General features: G+C 37.9%; 1 protein-coding gene across 1 annotated transcript in view; it reads left to right on the plus strand.

Moving 5' to 3' along the window:
- LOC150085574 (catenin alpha-like) overlaps positions 1 to 16,140 on the plus strand; it is a 707,146-nt gene that overhangs the window by 416,688 nt on the left and 274,318 nt on the right. The window contains exons 16-17 of the mRNA XM_090373354.1: positions 3,082 to 3,233; positions 12,943 to 13,012. Coding sequence (XP_090229480.1) covers positions 3,082 to 3,233; positions 12,943 to 13,012 — 222 coding nt within the window. The remainder of the gene's footprint in view (positions 1 to 3,081; positions 3,234 to 12,942; positions 13,013 to 16,140) is intronic.

The raw sequence follows: 16,140 nt of genomic DNA on the forward strand, positions 1-16,140 counted from the left end.
TGAATGTTGGTAGATTGTTAGTATGATTTATAAAAACAAAGCTGCTGTTGGCCAAGAACTCCTCCATGTGTTGCCCATTTCTGGAGCCTCTACGCTCCAGGGTCTCACTGTGCTAGAGGTGAGCAGCAGTTTATGTCGGCTGATACAAGTCTCTTGGCTCCTGTTAGTTCGGTTTGCACTTTATGTAGATATTGGATTTTCAACTTCACCTGCTCTACATACAAAAGAAGATAAAAAGCTACACCTCATTAGTCGCAAAAATAACAAGAAGGGACTGGGGGTTAAAAAGGAGAACCCTCACCCTATTCTACAAAGCAGTATTTAAACCAACCGTCACCTACGCTGCTGCCGTTTGGTACAGAAAAGCAACCACTACAGTCAACCAAAGGAAGCTGCTCACTACCACATGTGCATGCCGCACCGTCAGTACGCATGACCTCCAGGTCCTTGTGGGTGCCCTCCAGCTGGACCTGGAGATCGTCTGACAGGGCATGTTGGCAAACCTGTCCAATGGGAAGACAACTACTTTCCTAGACTATACCACAGACATAACTAACAGCCGGCCAACATAAAAAAGATGACTCACCACCTACCTACAAAATATTTGTCAACAGAGATGGGAGACCTCTGGAAAAGGGCAATAACCAAGAAATTTATACCGGATGTAGGCAAAATCTTTCCGAAATCTCCACCCCGGTTATCCCCAGGTCTGAGGACCACATACCTGTTAACCAGCCACAGTGCAATTAATGAGAAACTTGCCATATTGGGGCTCACTGATGACCCACACTGTTCATGTGGACAACTGGAGACATGGGATCATCTCATGCACCACTGTCCCCTCTACCAGGATCTCTGATCTATTCTGATTACAGAAATACAATTTATCCCCAGAGACCAAGAGCACTACTTCTGGAGTCAGAATAAAAATATATAGCTTTCTTAAAATTTGCCCAAAATCTCTTTGTAAGACACTGGACTATCCCACCGAGACAACAGTAACAACCAACGTAAAACCCAACCTAATGCAACTGCATCACGAATCGACCGCCCCTAGCCAACAACGAATGAGCAACGTCACTCTGCAAAAGTCATCAAAGAAGCGCAGAACCGAAGACATCGCATGAGACCACACTCACAAATGACTCTAAAAGAAACTAAAAAGAAGACACCTACATCAAGAACAAGAATTGGACTAGAAGACAACATCCCAAGCTGAGACCTGCATCTTAAGACATAAATGACAGTGCAGATGGTCCCCAGCTGTCCCACTCCTTTTGCCTGGTGAGATGCCTCACCGGGCGAAAGGAGGCCTCTCCCCCCACTCTATCTGTATGCCAGCAAACGCCCTACACATCCAAATTTAACTACACCCAAATTGCTTCACTCAGAAAACTTTCGGCTCCTCGAATTCTAGTGCTATCCCTGCCACGATCATTCCACGTTTGTGTAAGCTTTTTTTTTTTTTTTTTTAGGTCCTAACCACTGAAATCTCAGGAAATTAGGTGGCAGGACCTGCCAGAGTGATTATCTTAAACTACTCATGTACCTGGTCTGCATCCATTGGGCGAAGTGTGGGCAACGTCGGGCCTCAGTAGGGTGGTGGCTAAATGGCCAGAGGAACAACGGTACACAACACTACACGTAAACAATATCCATATACTTTTAAATCTCTGGCCTTTACAGTGTTCTGTATCACTAGACAATGTATACCACACGGAGAAGAGTTAAACCCCTAGTGCCATTTGACCCTAAACACACTTTACACCTAGTCATCAAATGACAAATATCGTTTCCCGGAAAGCTGTTTTTATCATATTGTGGGTACTATTCCATAAATTTTACTCAAAATGCTATGCACATTTGCTGTTCGAGTAAAATCACTTATTTTAAAATACAACACTGAAAACACCTGTATTCAACATGAACTAATTCAGGCTGATTGCACATAAAGAGTAGGAGATTCGTGTATTTCTATGGCTAGATGAGTCACTGAACAGATTGTGATAAGTTTCATTTCACTTCACTACAGCACCACAATTTCAGCATACAAATTCAGTCCCTGAACTTTTTGATCACATCTCATGTAGCCAATTATGAAATTTATCATGCAGTCTAAACACAAAGCACATAGTATCCTATCATTGATTTATAAGACCTTTGAAAATAGGGAGCATCATGTTATTATTCCTGTATAGAATACAGTGATGGGAATGCATTTGAGATGTTGTATTCAGGCAATGAAGTCACATCTAAAATATAGACAAGGAACTTCTAATGAGGGTTAAAAGAAGCATAGCCAAACTGCTGTGGAGCACTGATTGTTGCCGCGATCAGAAATAGCTTAGAAGGAAGTACATTGTACAGCTTGGCAACCAGACACCTTAAAATGGATTGATTGATGAAGGGATGGGAGAAATTAATGAGATATATTCTCTGTAATAAGCAAGACAGGAGCCAGTAACAGAAGGCTAGATTTCATGAGCTTTACCTTTGGGCAGTTTTTGTTCATCATTGGAACAGCTTACCTTCTAAAGTGGCTGAGCTGGAAATATTGGGAAGGTTTAAAGTAGAATTGGATGGCCATTTTTTGATACTGAGAATAATATGAATGATATTGGAATAGGTATTTTTTCCTCCCACAGATGCAGAGATTAGTGTGTTATTTGGCCATGGTCATTCTAATATTATTTTGCTTTACAAACATTGCCCCATGATTTGGTTGTATAGCTGAAGGATACTTCCATTATGATTTTATATTAGTTGTAAAATAAGCATTTGTATCTAAGGACATGTTTGCTCTCTGTAAACCATATACCAATTTATATAAACTGGCATGATGTGAAGTATTTAAACAAATATATTTGTTTTTCATGAACTTCTTCATTTAAAGTCCTCATGAAATATCTTTCTTACAATACTTAAGTTAATTTGCTTAATTTTTCTTATTACACTGTATTTTTTTAAAATGATAAATGAATTTAAAAAAAAAAAAAAAAATTAATTTCTTTTTATTATATAATTGCAGTGGTGTCCCAGAGAAGGTGAACTGAAGTAACGTAATTTTTTTATTTTGTTTAGTCATGCCAAATTTTGCCCAGAGAGTTGAAATTGTTGTTGAATCTCTTAGTTGTAAACCACCTAAAGAAGTTGATGAAAATGAATTCATCGATGCATCTCGTTTTGTTTATGATGGAGTAAGAGAAATAAGGCGTGCAGTGCTGATGAATAGGGTAAGAAAGAAAGAAAACATTGAATAATTGAGAAATTTAAATAATGAATATGAAATTGGTAATAGGTAAAAAGGATATAAAAAGGTGGTACCTGTGCTCTGATATTCTCTTGTAAGAGAATCAGTAATTTGAAATCTCTTTTCTGGCTTGAAATCTCTCTCTCTACCCCATTCTGTAAAATTCATCTGTTGCTTCTATGGACCTTCCAATTCCACAAATCACTACGAAATCTTTGACTTCCTTTCTTTGAAACTCTACTTTCAAATAGTCCAATTTTCCTAAACAGTGAGGTAATTTTTCTTGGCAATTTTTCTGTCTCTAGCTGGCTTCAGTTTTTAGTCAACACACCAAGCTGGTTGAGATGCTGAGGCTTTTGTAATTGCCAATGACCATGCACAGATTGTTCATTTACCTTCCAGAATATCAGATAATCCACACAGCCAATATGCTTGATTTTTTCTCACAAACAACCCTTCCAAGTACAGGCATCTCAGGTCACAACTTTGTGATGGAGTCATTTTCTCATGTTGTTTGGAATTACAAGAATGCAAAATGGGATGAGCTATGAGGCTTTTATTCTACTTTTTATTGGTTGGATTACTGTTTTTAAGTTTTCTCATGTCAGTATTTGCCCAGATCATGCCAGTGAAATTATTGTAAGAATATATAAGAATATTTTGTAATATATTGTAAGAATATATAAGAATATCTTGTCCTTTATTTAAACCTTGGTTTTCCGATAAATGTGCCAAGGTTGTTCAAGATAAGAATGTTGCATATTGCAATTGGCTTACATCGAAGTTTCCAGGTTCATTTTCTGCCTACAGCTTGCAACAAAATTCTAAAGCAGTTATTAATCAGTCCAAACTAGAGTTTGAACAGGCTAAGAGTAGAAAACTTGCTTCTTGCCCTAATGGTAGCCAAGCATTCTGGTCTCTTGCCAAAGCTATTGGCCGCAACTTTTGCCCATCTCTGCTCCCACCTCTGTCCAAACCAGATGGTTCTGTTGTCACTTCAGCCAAGGATAAAGCTGACCTGCTAGCATCCCATTTTTCTTCCAACTCATGTATTAATGATCTTGGTAAAACATCTCCCACCATTCCCAACACGCTCCATTCAATGCCCCCTGTGGTCTTCCATCAAAAGGATCTCAGAAGGATTTTGACGAGTCTTGATGCTAAGAAAGCTCCAGGTCCCGATGGTATTTCTCCACTTGTTCTCAAAACCTGTGCTCCCGAACTTGCTCCTATTCTTTGCCGCCTTTTTTCACTTTCTTATTCCAAAGGTGTTTTTCCTTCTGCTTGGAAATTTGCTCATATCCAGCCAGTTCCCAAAAAGGGTGACAAATCCCTCCCATCCAATTATCGTCCCATCGCAATTACTTCTACTCTTTCTAAAGTAATGGAGAAATCAATTAAACGCCAACTCTTAAACTACCTAGAAACCTTCCGTCTGATCAACGATCGCCAGTATGGATTCCGTCAGTGTCGATCCGCTGGTGATATTCTGGCTTATTTTACCCATTTATGGACTAATTCAATGGAAAGGTTCGGTGAAACACAAGTAGTTGCTCTTGACATCTCAAAGGCTTTCGATCGTGTTTGGCGTAAAGGTCTTCTAAAGAAGCTTCCATCTTATGGTTTGCCAACTGTTTTTAGTAATTGGTTATCCAGTTTTCTCTTTGATTGCTCACTGAGGGTGATGGTAGATGGCTCTCTGTCTTCTAACTTCTCCACTAATGCCGGTGTCCCCCACTCTTTTCCTCTTGTATACTAATGACCTTCTTCCATTGACTGGAAATCCTATCCATAGTTTTGCCGATGATAGCACATTGCATTCCACTTTCCATTTTGAGAAACCTTGTCCTGCTCAATCAGCTTCAACTTCTCGAAAATCTGCTACCAATTCCTTAAATGCCGATCTACAGGTAATTCTCCAGTGGGGCAAAGACAACTTAGTTGATTTCAACCCTTCTAAAACTCAGTCTTGTCTTATATCTCGCAAAAATGATTCTTCTGCTCCTATGCTTATCTTTAGTGACACTGATTTCTAGGCAAAATGATATATCTCTTTTGGGGATTACCCTGACTTCTAATCTCTCTTGGCACAAGCACATTACAAATATTGCTTCCTCTGCATCTAAAAAACTTGGTTTTCTCTTTCGCTCTCGGCGTTACTTTTCTTCCAAACAGCTGCTCACTCTGTATAAATCGCAAATCCGCCCTGCCATGGAATATTGTTCCCACATCTGGGGTGGTACCCCCAAAACCTCTCTCAGGCTTCTTGATTCCATTCAGAAAAGGGCAGTTAGGTTAATTAATGATTCATCTCTAACAGAGTCTCTCCACTCGCTTTCTCATAGACGTACTGTTTCTGCTGCATGCCTCTTCTACAGATACTTCTATGGACACTGTTCTTCTGAATTGGCTTCTATAATTCCCGCTCTCTCTTTCAAAACAGTCCGAACACGTGTCGCCACCAGCCAACATCCATTTACTGTCCAACTTCAAACCCACAGAACCAACTTTTCATCTTCCTCATTTATTCATTCAACTGGCGTTTTCTGGAACAACCTTCCTTCATACGTATTTCCTGAAAATTACAATCTACAGAGTTCAAGTCCAATGTCAACAAATATCTTTTTTCGTCTTCTCAACCTCCAACCCGAGCACGGTACTAAGTACTATAGGTTCTAATACCTCTCGTGTTTGGGGTTCACATAAAAAAAAAAAAAAAGTCCAAATTATATTTTGAACACGCTGAGAGTAGAAAGAGTAGTGCTTCTTGTCCAAATGGTAGTCAAACATTCTCATCTCTTGCCAAATCTATTGGTCACAATTTTAGCATTAGCAGAGGCATACGATACAAGAAAGCTGATGGTTCTATTGCTATACAAGAAACCTGATGGTTCTATTGCTACCTTAGTTAAAGATAAATCTGACTTACTAGTCTCCAACTATTCTTCTAACTCTTGTACTAATGATCTTGGTAAACCACTTCCTACCATTTCCAGTACATTCCACTCAAAGCCTCCTCTTGTCTTCTGTCAAAAGAATTTTGAACAATCTTGATGCCAATAAAAATCCAAGTCCTGATAGTATTTTCCTCTTGTTCTCAAAATCTGTGCTCCCAAGCTTGCAGCACGCGCTTCTTGATTAGACCGGGGTTCGAGCCCGTGACCACCAAATACGGAGGATGCAGAAAGGTCAGGGAATGACCACCGCATATCCCCGGAGCAATATGGCCTTAGTTACTAGCGCTCCTAAAACCCAAATAACAACAACAAATCCCAAGCTTGCTCCTGTTCCGTTTTACCTTTTTACACTTTATTTCACTAAGTGCAACAAAATTGACTGGAAAAAAAACTGACTGGAAAAAAAACCATGCAAAGATCGAGCAGTTTTTTTTTTTTTTTCTGAAGTACCTCTACTTAAGAAAAATCAGTTGAAAATCGACAAACAGTAAGGCCCTCAATGTTTGACAAGCTTGATGAAGCCTTATTCACGTGGTTCACTCAGGAAAGAGAAAGGGGAACACCCCTAAGTGAACCTCTTGATAGAGAAAAGGCCATTCATCTCAACAAACTAATGAAAGGTGATGAATCATTTAGTGCGAGTACCGGTTGGTTTGATCGCTGACAGAAGTGCCATGGGATTCACCAGCTATCGATCACCAGGGAGCAATTATCAGCTGATCATGCTGCAGCAGAGAAATATTTGGGTGAGTTCGCTGATTTGGTATCACATTATTCACCTCAGCAGATATATAACGCTGATGAGACAAGTTTAAATTTTAAGGCTTTGCTCACAAAAAGTCTAGCATCTCAGCAAGAAATGCGTGCCCCAGGTTTTAAAATGAATAAGGAGCGAGTGATGTTGATAGCTTGTAGTTATGCTTCAGGAAATCATCCATTTGATGATGATCGGTAAATCAGCGAAGCCGAGAGCTTTTAAAAATATGAACATTTATAATCTTCCAGTTCGTTACAAAAGTCAAAAAAAAGTTTGGATGAACGGACAGCTTTTCATTGAGTGGTTTCATAATCAAATTGTCCCAGCAGTGAAACGTTTCAGCAATGAAAATGATTTGCCACCTCGTGCCATTCTCCTCATAGACAATGCGCCGTCCCACCCAGATGTTTCCGAGTTGACATCAGGGGATATGAAGGCAGCTTTCTTACTGCCTAATGTAACACTGTTATTACAGCGCATGGACCAGGGAGTGTTACAGTCTATCAAGCTTGCATACAGAAAGAAATATCTTAGGTCCTTAATAGAAGATAACACCAATTCACTTTCTTTACATGAGAAAATGAAACAAGTGAACTTAAAAGATGTTGTATATTGGGTTGCTAAGTCGTGGGAGGGTGTAACCGAGCAGTCCATACAAAGATCATGGAAGAAATTATGGCCCTCTCTCTCAGCCTTGTCGATAGTTCTGATGAAAACAATGACACAGAACAATTAATTCAGCTTGTACAGGAAATTCCTGGGTGCGAGGAAGCAATAGAATCTGACGTTAACGAGTGGATTGCAGCAGATGGAATAGGTCATGAAAACCTCTCGGATGAGGACATCGTGGCAGCTGTCACCCAAGAAGACTCCAAACAACAGATGACGAGCCCGGTGGTACTGTGGAACAACTTGTGTCGCACGCAAATGCGGCAGCGGCCCTTGACCTCGCTTTATGCTACTTAGAACAACATCCCAGCGTTACACCGGCAGACTACATGTTTATGAAGCGGTGGCGAAACAGCATCTTCTAGCCGATTTTCATCGTTACGTTAAAAGAAACTAACAGAGTTTGTTACTTCTGAAAAATTACTTTTGTTCCTGTTTTGGTGTGTAAGTATAGATCTGTAGTTTTAATAGGCCATGTCAAACACTGATTTATTAATTTTGTATTAGTACAGTACTACAATAAAATACAATTTTTTTGTGGAATTCTAATTGTTTTTATACCATTAATACCATTTAAATTTAACGAATTTAACGTATATTTTGCGAACTAAAAAATTTACTCTCCGCCAACTGAAACGTGTTTGGATTAGCGGGACTCCACTGTATATATATAAAATAGGTAGGTTTGACTTGTTTCATTACTAATTTATCTGTGAGTGACCAATAGATAAGTTATCATTGTTTCTATCAATATTTACCAAGTGGAATAAAAGGTAAAAGGTAAAGTGCAGCCATTATCAACCCACTGCAGGATGGAAGCCTCCTCAACAATTCATGCTGAGGGAAATGGACCATAATCTGCCACACTGGTCCAGTGCGGGTTGGCAGATCGACCGTATTCAGCAGTCAGGGGCTTGAACCCCGGTCTACTCAAAGAGCGTGTACTACTGCACTCCCGCTCCTGACCACTCGGCTACAGAGGCCTACTAAGTGGAATACCTGTGGTTTTATAATAAAAATTTTCAGGTAATTTTACTTAATATGTTTCATACATCAGTTATAAATTGGGGTATGCTTTCCCAGTAAATTTTAGGTTTTTTTCATAAAATCACCATGCACATCTCAATTTACATGTTATCTGCCTGGAGTTGACTAACAGCAGCCTTGATCGAAAAGGACTTTAGAAATTCCTCCTGTTATTGACAGGAATCAAACCCAAACCTTTAAAATAAGTAGCAGATGACAATATACTATACAAACTACACTATCGTGGAGGTGTTCCAAGATTATTACTTTTTTTTTTTTTTTTTTTTTTTAACTGCCTCTTACCAAATTTTCTGTAAATAATCAGTGGTTCATAATGACTGTAGAATAGTTATGAGAAAACTAACATAGCCTTTTGTGAAGTGCATCAATCTCATGTTTCAGAGGTACTTCATGGGTTGCCTTGGGACAGTACTAGCACCTCAAACAAAAAAGCAGTTCTCCTGAATGGAGAAGTATATGTGTGTGTCATTATCCATGTAGCCATTTCAGCAGTATTTGGTGCCTTATGGGTGGGTAGGTAACATAATTAAAAAACTGAACCAGAAAAAATGTTGAGTTCTAAATTTCCAGTAAAATGCAACTTCATCAATATTAAAAATTTGTATTCAATGAAGTGCCTTATTGCTGCAAGTACAAAATTTTAGTGCAAAAATTAACACTAAAACATGCCAGTTTCTGAATTACATGTTTGCATGTAAATTAGTTATTTTACATGCAAACATGGTAAAAAAAAAGAAAAAAAATCACATTCAATATTAATCTCTCAGAGAAACTGATGACATTCCTTAAAATGTTATGCCTGTTGTATTACATTGATATGCTAACTGGCATGAAATTCCCAAATTTAGTAATTCAATAGCATATCAAAAATCTTTGAATAGAATAATAAATTTCTGCTTCTACTGCACTCTTTTGGGAAATCTGGGACCTTCAACTTTAGCTTGAAACAGCTCTTTCATAGTGGTGGAAAAACCAAGATGGCCTGTTTTGTTTTGGACCTAAGTTCCATTAAAAAAAAATAAAATAAACTTTGTTTATTGGCAAGAATATAATCATTGCCCATATTTAATAGTCACATGGGTTCAAATTATAGTCAGCTCACACACACACATGCTCTCACATGTGCACTCACCACTCCTCAAATACATCAGGCTGCATTAAGGAGACATTTGATTTCCATTTTAAAAACTATGAAGTGTTACTATATTTAATTAGCACTAAAATCTTTGCAGATGGCAAGGCTACAAATTTTACACCTAGTTTCTAATACGTGTAGCTTATGTCTAGCCTACTTTGAGAAGGAGTATTGTGTTTCCAGGATAGCAAGCAGTTTGTTCTATTACACCATCTCTAACTGATAACTCAAACGATACTCAGATGTGCAACAGTATCAAAAACCTTTCTGAAATCCAAATATACAAGTATGTACTTGCATGATGTCCAAATTATTTTTTCTATTTAGTTCCTTTGTTACTGTGTCATAGTATCCAGTTGGTCAGACACAACCACTCCTTAAAAAATTCATGCTGTTACTGCAGTATAACTGCATTCCTGTCCAGATTCCATTATTTTTCCTGAAACAGAACTCAAGCTGACAGGTCTATAATTATCGTGTCTGCATTTTATTCCCTTTAGCAAATTGAAAATACCTTTGCACATTTCCAGTCCACAGGGACCTCCCCTGAATGGAATACTCTTATAGTCATGGCTAAATCACTTTTATACCTCTTATAAGTGGTTTGCTTACCACTTTTTATACCTCCTATAACTGGATAGATCCCAGCCACCCAGGTGTCTTCTTTTTTTTTTTTTTGCATTTATCTTTCAAGGCGCACTATAGCCCCAGCAGCTTATGCTCCATTAAACCTCCATAACACACACACACACACACACACACACACACACACACACACACACACACACACACACACACACACACATTTAGCGTTCAACAATTGCTCCTTCATTTTCCCCCTCAGTTATCACAAAATCATTCAGCTCTCTGCCAGAATTTGACTGACTTCTGGCATCCTCACTCCTAAAAAATTCCTTATGTGAATGTGGATGGAAAATACCCATTCAGTTTGTCTGCAACCTAAGCAGGATCATCAACAGTTAATACAGTCATACCTGGTGGACCAATCTGATTCAACCCCTTCTTTCTATTGTTTGCATAAGTAAAGAAGTCTTTGCTGCTTTTCTGTGCATTCAGAGACTTCTCCTAATCTGCCTTAGCTTGCCTAATCTCCTTTGTGACATGATTGTGGAGTATGATAGTTTATAACTACCATACTCCACAATCAATATGGTAGTTTATAATTACCATACTCTGGTAGATAGAAGGTAGATATATGCTAGTTATAACTACCATATATCTACTTTCTGTATCAACTGATTAATTTATGTGCATTCCATGCATTTTTCTTCACTGCCACATCTCATCAGTACATCTCACATCCATTTAGGTCTGTGCCCTCAAATTTATTTCTTAGTAGATATAAAAAACCTAGTGACTTCTATGATAACATCCCTGAATGCTCCCCATTTAGAATTTGAAAATGGTACCATCATGCTTCCCATTTAAAATTTGACTATGGTACCATCATCAACTAGTCCCACTATATAGAATTTAAAAACTGCCTGAGACTGCTGTAGTCGTTACAAAAGCAAATGTCCTACCCCTTGCCTTTGACAGTAGTTGATGAACAAATATTAATGGAATTAATATTAATTAAAATGTAATTTTATTTTTAATAATAACTAGGGGACTTTGCCCCTGCTCATTTTGCTTGCCCACCCCCATGCACGCTTTTCTATATAAAATACATACCTGTTGAATGCACTGATTGATATCTAATCAGGAAATGACCTATGTAATTATTTTTCTGTGCATTTGTAGTGCGTGGCATTCTAAAAGTCCAATAAATATCACTATGTAATTATTTACCTGTGCATTTGTAGTGCTCAGAATTCTAAAAGTCCAATAAATATTACTATGTAATTATTTACCTGCGTTTACATAGGTCACTTAGGAAAAGGCCTCTTGCTTTGGGTTCCATAATGCATGAGGAATATTGTTGCATCCAAAAGAGCAGGACTAAAATATTTAACTGAAATATTTACAAACTATACAAATATTTAAAATGTTTACAAAATACTAAACTATTTACAAACATGCAATATTCATTAATATACCAAAAACGTTACAATGGAACATCAAATGTTAGACAGTGAAGCAAGTGCACGAGGTTGGTGAACATTATTGAGGCAGTTGTCAATAATTAATTGCCTTTGTAGTGACATAATTGCCTCAAATAAATATCATTAGGAGGAAAACTTTTTTAATGTATAGAGAGATTAAAATTTTATGATTATATTTATAATATTTATAATTTTATAATATAAAAATTAAAATTTTTATTATTAAAATTAATTTATAATAAAATTCAAATAATAATAATATCTTAAAAAATATTTTTTTAAAATAAAAATCAAATTCAAATTAAACATTAGAATTCAAAGATGTTCATTGCTTCACAGTAAACACTCATTGTTTATTAATTGTGATTATTTATTTTTGACTCTGATAGGAAAGCTCCCCCACCCTTTTCTCTTTATTATTATAATACTTGTACATGTACATTTTATATATAACTTCCACATTACCTTTGCTTGGAGAACCATAGTTGGGCAAAGCTGAAGATAGAACACAAAGAGTGGCACCTGGTTTCTCATCAGGTATTTTCACATTAATTCTGAGAAACTAGAGAGCGATGTTACTTCTGGAATTTCTCAAATATGATAAAGTCACATTCCATGATGCAGTAATTGACTTACAAGAAACAGCTATTTGTGGGGTGCCAAACCGAGGCCAGTACTTCCATGTTAATCAGACTTTCTAAAAATGTATTTAATCAGACTTATTTAAAAATTCAAATTAATTTAATTAGGTTTAATTAAATAAGTGTGAACATTCAGGTTGCATTGTGAATGTCAGTAAATCAGTGGGAGATGATCTAGCCAAGTGATAAAGGAGTATTTCAGTCTTCGTAAATGACTGATTATACAAATGCATGTATAAATAATTTAACAGTCCTTTGTCTTGTCTTTAAGTTTTCCTTACTATTGTAGTTTTCACTCGTACATTTCTATCCAGTTTTTACTCTGCATTTCTATACATAAATGATTGATCCAAATGTTTAGTCGGTATGTTATTAATCTTCGCTTATTGTCAGCTTTCATTATTTGCTTTTTGTCTGTAGACTGCAGAAGAGCTGGATTCTGAAACAGAGATTGAATTTGATGATAACACATATGACACAAGGAGTAAGTGTAAGTATATAGTAAATTAAGATAATTTGTTAGAATGTCTGTGGTATTACCCAAAGCATCATTTTGAGCAATGTTTCTAAATTTAACACATATTTAAATGTATTTATTCCACTCATAATGAAATCACCAAAAATTGCAAACAGAATTTAAAAAATATTCAAAACTGTGCTTTTAGTGGAAGCATATGCATCTTAGGTTGGGTGCAGGGCTTACAACCCTGCTCTGTAAATAATTTAACCACTACGTATAACTTGACGAATGAAACTGGACAGCCCTTACGGAAACAGACCAGGCTTTGAAATAAGGACACGAGTTTGGTTTTGAGATTTGGAACTTGGATTGTTGGAGCTGGAGCTTGTAATGTACTCTGTTGCAAGCTGGAGCTATGAACAGCATAGCAGAGGAAGTTGAAGGCCCCGGGTGCCAAGCGATTGAGACAGTGATTTCTCTGTGCTTTCACTGCGATTTTCAAAAGGTGAATTCTAGTTCTCTTTTATGTTCTTCTCTTTAATAAATCCTTTTATTTAATAGCAGCTCTTTTTTTCAAAAGTACTGATCAAGAGCAAGGAAGAAAAGTAACCTTTCTGTTTTCATATTTAATAGACTAACTCCTACTAATTTTGCTTGGTCACACCAGGCACTGCTCCTGTCTCCCCGTGGCGGGCCCAGTAACCTTGGCAGAAAAGTTAATCTGCCAGGGGCTAAAAGGAGCCAACATGGAACAAAATATGTTTCCAACTTTAGAGCCGTCAAGCTGTTGGCCAAACACAGAAAATGACCATGATTCGTCACAAGCAAAGAGGTTGAAAACCAATCCCTCAGCGACAGACTTACCTGCATTCTTAATAATGCACTCACTATCTGAACAGCCTCTCAGTAAGCTATCCCCCCTTTCTAACTTAAAAACACCTGGAAATTATTGCAGGGTCTCCCAAGATTGTTAAGAGACTGCAATCAGTCTCTTAACCGTCTTATAATGGGGGATTTTAACTTCCCAGATATTGACTGGAACTTGTGGGTTGGTCACTCACCCACTAGTCAGACTTTTATGTATTTATTGGATGATTGTTTTCTGCAGCAGCATGTTCGAGAGGCAACCAGAGAGAGTAATACTCTTGATCTGATTATCAGCAGTGATCATTCGTGTATTAAGAATTTGCAGATAAAGGAACCACTAGGTGGCAGTGATCACAGTGTACTGATGTGGGATTTACTTAAAGATATAATTACCATCAGGGGTAAAGGAAAGGGTTTTTGCTTCCATAAAGGTGAGTACAATGGTCTCAGAAAGTTTTTAAATTCTGTACAGTGGGATAAACTGACGATGTTACTAACAGTAAATTCTAAGTGGGAAGCATTCAATGAATTAATCGTGGAAGCTACTAAAAGTTTCATACCTATTAAGAAATATTGTTCAAGGTTTAGGCCTAAATGGTTATCAAATGAACTAATGAGACTCGTAACAGAGAAGAAAAGCCGACCGGGCTAGCCGAGTGGGTAAAGTACCTGCCCGGCAACCCAAAGGTCGCGGGTTCGATTCCCGCCTCGGGCTTGGATCAAAGTACTGCAAAAACCTTGGGAGGTGCAATATGGCCACAGAAGCCGATGCGCCAACAACTACCAAATCAAAAAAAAAAAAAAAAAAAAAAAAAAAAAAAGAGAAGAAAAATGCATGGGATGCATATAAATTATCAAGCGACTCAGAAGCCTATGGCAGATATAAGCTAGTGACAAAGGAGGTTAAGCAGGCGAAGGCAGATTACAAGAAATCCTTGGCAAAAGATGCTAAGAAAAACAGCAAGGATTTCTTTACTTATATAAACTCTAAAAGGAAGGGGATGAATCTGATTGGTCCACTTGATATCGATGCATCGACTGTTGATGATCCTGCCCAGAGAGCAAACAAACTGAATGAGTATTTTGCATCTACATTCACACACAAGGAGTTATTAAGGTTTGGAAATGGCAGAAGGTTATCAAATTGTAGCAGGATACTTAATGATTTTGTAATAACTGAGAGCAAAGTGGAGGAGAAATTGTTGAAGTTAAACATAAGAAAAGCACCTGGGGTGGATGGGATCTATCCAGTTATATTAAAGGAGGCGGCAGAGCAACTAAGCAAACCCTTGGCCATAATTATAAGAGCATCCTTGGACTCAGGGGAGGTTCCCACAGACTGGAGATGTTCAAATCTATCCCCAATTCAAAAAGGGGGATCGAAGGGTGACACGAGTAATTACAGACCAGTTAGTTTAACTTCTGTTCCGGGTAAAATAATGGAGTCACTGGTTAAAGATGCATTGCAGGATCATCTAGACAAGACTGCTCAAATAATTCAGACACAGCATGGGTTTGTTAAGGGAAAGTCTTGTCTGACAAATTTGATAGGATATTAGGATGTGGTTACAAAGGAACTGGATGCAAAAAATAATTTTGATATCATCTATTTGGATTTCAGGAAAGCTTTTGACACTGTTGCGCATGAAAGCCTGTTGTACAAATTGGAGCAGAATGGTATTAAGGGTAAGTTGCTACAATGGATAAAAGGATGGTTAAGTGGGAGAAGACAGAGGGTGTAATCAATGGTTGCTGCTCTTCGTGGACTAATGTTATTAGTGGAGTCCCACAGTGTTCGGTGTTGGGTCCACTGTTGTTTTGTATATTTATCATTGATATTGATGAAGGTATATCAGGCTTAATGTCCAAGTTTGCAGATGATACAAAGGTTGGCAGGGTTGTTAATGACAGTAATGGCAGTGTGCTACTGCAACAGGATCTAGATAATTTGGGCAGATGGGCTAAGAAGTGGCAAATTGCAAAGTACTGCATATGGGTAGAAGTAACCCATATTGACAAATGCAAAGTACTGCATATGGGTAGAAGTAACCCCAGAGAAATGTACCAACTGTGTGGTACTACACTTAAGGTGGTAGAAAATGAGAAAGACCTGGGAGTAATTGTGCAGTCAGATATGAAGTTTTCTGAGAAATGCAGACAGGCTGCCAGGGCAGGTCATGGGGTTTTGTCAATGGTATATAGGAATTTTGCTAGCAGGGAAAAGGAGGTGATTATCCCTCTGTATAAGGCAATGGTCAGGCCACGCCTTGAGTACTGCGTACAGATCTGGA

This window comes from Mastigoproctus giganteus, chromosome 5, assembly GCF_048544385.1.
Source record: "Mastigoproctus giganteus isolate SK-2022 chromosome 5, ASM4854438v1, whole genome shotgun sequence".
Classification (NCBI taxonomy): Eukaryota; Metazoa; Arthropoda; class Arachnida; order Uropygi; family Thelyphonidae; genus Mastigoproctus; species Mastigoproctus giganteus.